Source organism: Daktulosphaira vitifoliae, unplaced genomic scaffold (assembly GCF_025091365.1).
Source record: "Daktulosphaira vitifoliae isolate Bord-2020 unplaced genomic scaffold, ASM2509136v1 Scaffold_5, whole genome shotgun sequence".
Taxonomy (NCBI): domain Eukaryota; kingdom Metazoa; phylum Arthropoda; class Insecta; order Hemiptera; family Phylloxeridae; genus Daktulosphaira; species Daktulosphaira vitifoliae.
In genome coordinates this window covers 10453835-10463318 of record NW_026099576.1, presented here as the reverse complement: position 1 = coordinate 10463318, position 9484 = coordinate 10453835, and the positions used below count along the sequence as shown (strand labels likewise).

Sequence of the window (9484 nt, the reverse complement as noted above, 5' to 3'; positions counted from 1 at the left end):
ATGCCGCGACCCCACTGTGCTACCGTTTTTTTTTTAATTTGATTATACAATTATGAATATAATTATATTTCTGTTGGTACAGTAAAATTTATAATTATAACACACAATTAAAATATGTAATTTTATTGTCTACAAATTATTGAAAAAATGTATAATATAAACAATTGTGTAGTATTGTACAGGAGAATGTTTACTTGATCAAGTTCATTAAAGTTGAATCATTTGAATATTAAAATTCTTTATACCTATGTAAATTATGGATTAAATTAATTATTAAAATAAAAAACCATTTGACACACGAAATACTTGACCGATAACAATAATGGAATGATGGTCAAAAAATATAATTACGATGAATGAACTACTCTTAATAAACTTAATGAAATTATATTAAGTTAAAATATTAATGACAATATATAAAAATACATTGTTTTGCATGGCATACATGTTTTTAATTTCTCACCGATTTTCTAGAGACTTGTCTACTTTGAAGAAAGACAATGAACCCATAATTAAAGTAATCATTAACAATGTTAATTGAACATACATTCCAAAGAGATTACTGTAGAAAAAACTTATAGCAGCTGCAATGGACTAAAATAAAAGAAGTTTATATTTTTTAATTTAATAGTACAACTTACATAATAATAAAAATTAAAAAATATATGTATATTAATACTGAAACAGACAAAAAATTTTTAATTTGAGTTTTTTTAGGGATTAAAACCATCCAATATGTTTGTGGGTTCGGTTTTGGTTTTGATAAATAATAAGTTTCGGTTAATAAAACATGATAAAATCTGTGTTAACTGGTTTTTAGAAAACTGTTTTCAGTCCCTGATTTTTTTTTTTATAAACGATATAAATGAAGAAGCTTCAAGTTACCTTCATAAAATTAAACAACGCTATAGCTGGTGCACTATTTTCAGAATATTTTTGACCAATTACATTATATAGTTGAGTGTTAAAACAACTGTCACCAAAACCCAAAAGAAAACTGCAGAATATTGCTATATATTGACTAAATTATTATTAAAGGTAAATATTAAATTAATGTAAATAATTTTATTTAATTCATTCAATAATACTAACTTTGGCTGAATAAAAGATATCGTGTCAGTATCTTTAAATGGAGCATCATCAGGTAGATTAATGAAAATTAATCCATAAGCTATTATATTTATAATAAATCCAAGTGCAACAACAGCAGAATGACCAAATCCTTTAGATCCTAATTCAGCAGTAGTAGTTTTTTTACCTAAAATACTGAATAGCAAACCTCCTTCAAAAAGAATGGTAAATAAGTATTTAACGGAATTGGTAATTTAAAATTGACTAAATAAAAACAAGATTAACTAAAACTTTAAAGTAGTGATTTTTTGTTTGATACATATTGTTACGAAAAATTTAATAAAAATTATAAATAACAAAATTCGCACTTTCTTATACTGTACAATAAGTAAAATATAAAAGTGCAAATGTTTACTCTGTATATAAAAGAATAAAGTGTAAAATTTTTCATCTTAGAAATTATTTTAATAAAGAGATAGCGAGGAACTATAGTTAAAAAATAAATAACCTAAATAGTTTTATTGTAACTAATAATACTAAGCTTACCAATAATTTCTCCAGCACCAATAAAGACACCAGATAATCCAACCAATTGCTTACTGTTAGGACCTATTTGTTTTGTAAACCCAATACTTGAACTATATACTCCACTAAAAAATGATAAATGTAAACCTATAATCAAAATTTATAAATATTCACAGTTATATTATCAAATGCCTTTAAGATATTTATTTATTATTCATACCTGTAAAGAAGAATGACATATTTAATAAGCACATATCTTCAGTTAAAAAAAGAGCAATAGAATTTTTTAATTCGTTCGTTATGCTCAGAGGTATTCCTTGTTCATTTTCCGCTCCTTCAAAACTAACTGATGATCGTAAAAGTAGAAACAGTAATGTTCCCAAAAAACAAACTACAGTCAAAACGGTAAATAAAAGTGTTCTAGTTGATTCATCTAAATGAGATTTATCACGAAGAACAAAATATACAAAAGTATTTCCTAAAAACATGCTGAAAAATTAAATTAAAAAAATTAAACTAAATTCATTATATTTTAATATAATTTATTGAATTAAATATATAGTTAAATTTATCTCAAAAATAATAAATATTTATCTCTTTCAAACAGCAAACAGATATTTCTGTCTAAAAATTTAACTTCATAATTGGAACTATTATTTTAATATTCCTAATATAATAATGATCAATTTAAATGTTGACGTAAATAATTGTTAAAACCCATTTATAACCCAAATTTGTGTATAACTATTAAATTTTTTTAATGACGTTTATTTACAGTTTACTATAAAACTATTAATGTCAAAAACTCACAATAAACTAAGAATTTTTCAAGTAGATAGATTTAAAAAAATTAGAAAATATTATAAATACTAAATAATTAATCATAAAAAATATGTATAAACAAAGTGGCTTTTTTACGCTAGGGACTCAGTTTTCTTAAAATAACAGTTATGTTAGGACAATTTTTTTAGCCGACCACATGTAGTTAGGATTAAGGCGAGGAAAAAGAAGAAAATAATATTTTTTAATTTAATATATTTCTAGATTTATCAATTAAAAATTACTACTTTAATTTATCTTTTATTTAATATACCTTATTAAGATGTAAACTGTATTTTTTTAAATAGCTACATGTGTATTTAAATAGCTTATAAAATAATCTAATTAAGAAAATTATTGGCCGATAGCAACTTTTGGACCTGTATTTCGTAAGTTATTAAAATTATAATCTTTGGCGGCAGAAGAGGATTGACAGAGATATGTTTAATGATAAACATTATTATACCCAAGCCTCTTCTACAGTTTATATTAAAAAAAAGTCATAACTTCTGATGTACTGGTCCAAAAGTTATCAATCTATCATGCATTATTTATCTAATAGAAAATAATCTAAGAAAATATTTTCTTTTTTTTTTTTAGATTCATATATTTCTTGATTTATTAATTATTAAATACTTAATTTTCAACTTTATTTGTTTAATGGTAACATACATATTTAACTAAGCTATAAATTAGAAAATGATCTAATTAAGAATATGACTAGTCGATAACAACTTGAGCCAGTACAATTGATGTTATAAATATTTTTATACTAAGACGGTAGAAGAAATGAGGCCATTTATACACAAAGTGGTCCTGAATGTCCTATAACTTTTACTCTATTTAAATTTTACAACACTTTCATTTTTAAACAATTGTTCTACTATTAAACTATAAATAATATCGTAATTTATAATTTTATATTTTAAAGAATAAAACATTTTTTTTTGATTTCCGAAAAACGTAATAAAGTTCAAGATAGCCATTTTTAAAGCATAAAAATATTTCTTATTAATGTACACAGTAATAAATTTTTTACAGCATTTTTAAAACTGTGAAAATTAAATTTTTTACATGAACATGGTTTACGAAATAAAGAGTTGTTTTGTGTGGTAAAGAAAAGGACAATAAAGAGAACGCGATTTTTTTACGCCAATTACTAGTAATATATTTATTGAATAAAACTTATTAAAATATCTGGCTGAATAATAATCATCTAAGAAATTACAATTCATTGTGTTAAAGGAAAACGCAATTTTTTGGGTAAACACACAGTTTACACGATGTGAATTTTACTTCGACATCATACAAGTAGTTATTGTTATAAACATCGAGTACACTAAATATCTAATACCAGTTAACATGATTTTGACGGACTACGACTAGTTTGCGACTATGGCGGATATTACTCAGTTATTATAATTCCTACTCCATCGTGGTTTTTTTTTATATATTATCATAATATCACAAGAGTACACCGTCAACTGATATTCGTACTAATTTGAATCAGAATAAGGGTATTCCTTAACTTATAACTTATAATATCAAAGAATATTAACGTCGGAGCCACCTCGTGACATCCTCTATAACCTAAATTTTTACAATTATTAATATTTAATTTGATTTGCAATAAATGAATACATATGAGATCTTATGATTGCATAGATAATATACTATTTGCTATTTTTTCAATTCCAGGCTATTATATTCAAGCAAATAACAGTTTTCATCGAAAAAATGTAATACTTATAAACAAAAATTAGTGTGAAAATATTGAAATATTGATATTTTAAAAGATATAATAGTTTAAATAAAAATATACATAATAATTTATGAACCAAACATTAAATGTAACAAGAAAAACTAAAAGAATTTTTTAACATAATTATTTTTCTAAGAGAAATCGAGCGGTTTACATAAAGAAAATCACTTCGTTTTTTAATATATTTGTATTATTATTTGTGAATATAAAAAATCATTATTTAAATGAAGAATATAGACATAAATAAATAAAGACTTGTGTTGAAATTTCTTTAAATAATTCATAAAAATTTTTATGTTAGAAACATATTTATAGAAATTTTAATGCTAAATATTTAAATATTCATTTTAGAGGAATTTGTATCGGACAATCACCATAATAACAATATTACTACATAAAATTTAATAAAAACCTCATTTGTAATAATGCCCAAAATATACCAGAATTTCTAGACATGGTTGTTGGATCTGAATTCAAAGTCAAATATGTTCCTTGTCCTGTCCAAATAATTGAAGCTCCTAATCCAATTAATGCTGACATTAAATAAAGCAACTCTGTTGAAGGCAAAAGGAATGAAATTAAAAATAAGCTGCAAATAAATAATAACAATTTTTGTATTTCGTGCATCATTATTTTACTTATAACACATACGTGTAACAACAAGATCCAATAAACATTGACTTTCTCGATCCTACACAACTAACGATAGACGGCGATACCCAACTGGACAATGCAAATACTACATAAATAATTGACAAACTGATGTATCCATCTCCCGTGAATGTTGGATAGTCATTTTGTATACTTTCCAGTACAATTTTCTTAATAATCAACATAAATAATTTTTTTTTTATTGTACCATATTTTTGAATAAAGTGATAGTATTAGTTATAACAATTTTACCTGTTCAGATTTAATTAAGTAAAGAAAAATTCATAGTATGGTTATAGTGTTTCATATATATTTTGAACAATATTTATTTAAGGTGATTACCACTTACTTCAATATTACCCATTGTCTGAAATGCGGTGAAGACGAGCATAAATGACAAGCCTAAAAGGCTTACATTCATTAACCTTTTATCCATTGTAATGAGAAATATAACTCAACTTTAAAAAAACTTAAGTGTTTAGGCTATAAAAAACTGAAAAAGTATGTGTGATCAATTTTACTATAAAACTAAATATTTATAAACAATTTGGCGTTATTAATTATTGATTTTCAATAGAAATGTTATGTGAATCTGGTATACAAAAATATGACATTTTGTATTGCTTAATTACAGCAATGTACACATCATTATAATATTACATTGATTTTTAAATTTTTAACTCATATTAATTAATATTTGAATATTTGCTTAAGAAGGCGGTTAACTGATAATTGTCTATTATCTTTAAAGATAATTTAAATGATGAAAGAAAAAAGCGATAGATACCAAATATGTATGTAACGCTAATTTCAATGGTTTCCAAAATTGTTGTCATACAAAATAATGTCTTTATAAAACTGATGATATATTCATGTAGACTTAATTTGATTAATCACAATCTACATATGTTAACATTAAGTATCTTTATCAATTTATCTTTATCTAAAAAAACCTTAGTAGTTAATCAAATTCTATTAAACAAACCTCTATCAAAAAAATGTCTTAAGTTCTTAGAAATTGTAATTGTATCTGTGCCTGACACAATTATAATTTACTGCTTATCAAGTTGTTTAAGTGGCACTCATACTTATATTATGAAACTATTTATGAACAGGACCGCATTTAGGATTTGTACCGCCCTCAACTTTTTTATTTTGAACAACAAAAAATTTTTTCTCAATTTTTTTTTATGAATGAGCAAAAAAAAAGTCTTTAACTCTATAATTTGCTTTATATTTTAGTACCGCCCAGGTCACATGCACCAGTGCCCTCCCCTAAATGCAGCCCTTAACCCCTATTATCAATGACCCCTTAAGTGGTCAATGATAATAGAATCTTCCTGTATAAATATGTTGTAATTCTTCTCTTGAACAAAATCTGAATCTATCATTGATTGAGGTTATAATTAAAAATTTTAATTTCGATTTTATTTATTCTAATTGAGAAACAATTTTTATATGTAATAGTTCTCTTCTATTGATAGTAATTGAATAATCGGTTATATGCATAACTTGACCTTAATTAAATGTAAGCTAAAGTTTTTGAAGTGTTGGAAACTCGTAATGCCAATGTTTCAACAATCCATTGTTATGTTATGTATTTTACTCAGAAAAGTAAATACTTATGTTCAACTGAGAACTTACAGGGAACTTAAGAAAATGACCAATAAAGTGAGTTGGTGGAAATATGGAAAAATTCTGTAAAGCCAACTTTTGGAGTAACTACTAAAAAGTAAACCACATTAAATAAAAATAAAATTCTAGTAATTTTTCTATACAAACATTTTTCAAGCAGTTTTAAATGAATAAAAAAAATAAGAATATTTTCCGATTATATGGACAATGTTCAACTGCAACTTAAATCATAGCTTAGTTTTAAACACAAGAATATTAATATATAAAATAATATCAAGGGTGTTCAACATAATGATCATAAAATATATTTTGTGAGAGTTCAGCAACTGGTTAAGATAGCAATGTTAGTCATTTTTTCAAACCAGTTAAAGTTAAGTTACTTTAATATAAAAACTAATTAAGGCAAACTAGAAGTTAATTTCTAAAATTTATCTCAATCATTTTAATAATAAGTAGAATTTTTAATAATACCTATTAAAAGTAAGTAGAACCTACCTATAATTGTCGTTGTATCATTAAAAATCAACTAGAAATGAATATTATACATCAAAAAGTCAGAATCAAAATTTTAATATTTAATTTCAAATTTAATATGAAAAAATACCCTGCACAGGGGGGTTGCGGCACTGTGGTGACGTGGCATAGTTGGGTATAATGATATCTGACAGTGAGTAAAATCACTATCATAAAAAATGCTTCGATGCAAATTTTTAGATAATGTTTCATTTAAAAAATGATGGATTATTCCAAAAGCTATATGATCTGCTGGTTCCTTATTAATATCTCGATTAAGATAAAATATGTCGAATGAAAAAGAGATTATTAAAAAATATTATTTCTCATAAAAAAATTGTGTTGATCCATACACTTTTTAATAAGTTACAGCATTATTAAGTTAAAAATGTAAAAAATAAAATCGAGAATTTTCACACGAAAATGGCATTCGGTAGCCATTTTCGCCGTGAAGACAAGTCCAGAGGTCAATTTTTTTTTTCAAATTAAAGTATATTACATAAGCTTTAATTTAAGATATATATAAAAGTGTCAGACCTTCCGGAACATATATATATATATATAAAGGGAAATGGTCCGATTTAAAAAAAAAGTATGTCCAATGATAGATGTATATAAATACTACTTCTCATAAAAAAATTGTATTGATCCATATATTTTTCAAAAAGTTATAGCATGATAAAGTTAAAAGTATAAAATATAAATCGACAATTTTCAAACAAAAATAGCATTTGGTAGCCATTTTCACCGTGAAGACAAAATAAAGTCCGTATTTTATTTTTCTATCATAAAGTATATTACAATAGCTTTAATTTAAGATATATATAAAAATGTCAGACTTTCCGGAACACTTTCAAAAGTTAAGTTCTAAAAGTTAATTTTTTGTGAAAAAGATGTCATTTTAAATCCCTCCCTGTTAAGGGAGTTAAGGCTTAAGGGTCAGATTTATAAAAAAAAATATACCAAATGATAGGTAAAGGCATAATGCATCTTAAAAAAAAAAATTATATTGATTTGGTCATTTTTAAAAAAGTTATGGCAGTGTTTTTTGGAGATTTCCCACATTTATGGGGAACGAGGGAAATTTTTTTAATTTTTGAAGGTAATGTCTTCGACTAAATACGATTTATGATCTTTTGGCGTTCAAAGAAATTGGTTCGGTGAGAGCTAACAAAAAGTGGTAACAAACAAAAAAAAAAAAAAACACGTCATAGTAAAACTAACTCTCAGCTCGAAGCTATTAAATACAAGATAGTCTTTTAAATATTACACTATAACAGAAACAAGTTGAGAAAAAAATATGAACAGTAACCAATTTAAGTAGGTATCTACATATAAAAATATGAAATTATAAATACAGTAATATTAATATAACAAATTATTATATCACCTTAATTTTTTATCTATATCTCTTTTAACCCTTAATATAATAGGCCTTTTAGTGAAACAATACTTGTATTATAATTAATATATATTTTTTATATTTCTCTTTAAAATGAAGAAAAGAAAAATATGAACGAACCGCGGACATAATACTCATTAGTCGCATGTGTGTGTCGTTTCCGCGGTTGTAGAATAATTGTGCAACGTATCACTATTAATAATATTGTATTATTAAAGTAAACGGCTAAACACTTCGATAACACTATCATGTCTATTCGTATCAAAAATACTCAATATTAACTATTAATACATTACAGTTGATTTTATTTCTAACAATTTATATTAGCGTTATTTTACACATTTAATTTAAATAGTTAAATTAAAAAGGTACGTATATTATAACTTTCTAAATTAACTGTAATTTTCTAACTAGCAGTGCCTAGCTTTGATTGATAAATACATAAAAATAATACTCAAAATTGAGTATTAATATATTTTGAGAAAAATACTTTGAGAATACTCAAAATTCTTAAAACAAAATGTCAATTTAATTATGAAAATGTATTTTTTTAAACATCCAATATTTTAATTTATTAGGATTTCCATAAAAATTATCTTACTTTTAACCTTTAATCTTAACTATACAAAGTAATATTTTATACTAATTAACTCATACAGTGGTGTTCCAAGATTTTTCAATGAAGGGCTAACACCAAGTTGTGACCTTTGTTAGGAAATTTTTTACTTAAAATATTAATTTAGGACGGGAAAGTTCAAACTTTTTAACCATCTTTATATAGACCACTGCCCTTATAGTTATTTGTACAATATTTAATTACATCACTAATTTCAGTATAGATAGATTTTGTTCAGTATCGCAAAATTAATAAAAATATTTCTTGACATTCGTAATACTAGTTACTTGTAAATAAATTTATAAATAGAAGTTGCTTGATCGAATATTTTATGAATAATGTTAATTTATATTTTATTAAAAGATGGGTTTTCATATAAATCGTATTAATTGAGTTTATAACTATTTTTTAGTAACATATGAAATAATATCAATTTCATATTGATTTTATCAAACAACCATTGAACTGTACTTAAACAAAAAAAAACATA

At 24.3% G+C, this 9484-nt stretch overlaps 1 protein-coding gene across 3 annotated transcripts; it reads right to left on the bottom strand.

Annotated features, from left to right (window-relative positions):
• Window positions 1-107: 107 nt before the first annotated feature.
• LOC126907045 (UNC93-like protein MFSD11) lies at window positions 108-5488 on the bottom strand. Of its 3 annotated transcripts, none has more exons than XM_050688048.1 (9): window positions 5178-5488; window positions 4829-4998; window positions 4590-4766; window positions 1817-2085; window positions 1618-1743; window positions 1093-1282; window positions 886-1021; window positions 464-594; window positions 108-245 (listed from the first exon to the last, which is right to left on the bottom strand). In XM_050688048.1, the coding sequence occupies exons 1-9, from the start codon at window positions 5262-5264 to the stop codon at window positions 230-232; spliced, it is 1302 nt and encodes a 433-aa protein (XP_050544005.1). In that variant the 5' UTR covers window positions 5265-5488; the 3' UTR covers window positions 108-229. The 3 variants fall into 3 exon arrangements, with proteins under 3 accessions (XP_050544005.1, XP_050544006.1, XP_050544007.1); XM_050688049.1 differs by having other exon boundaries at window positions 4829-5080; window positions 5178-5281; XM_050688050.1 differs by lacking the exon at window positions 5178-5488 and having other exon boundaries at window positions 4590-4731; window positions 4829-4948.
• Between the last annotated feature and the right edge of the window lie 3996 nt (window positions 5489-9484).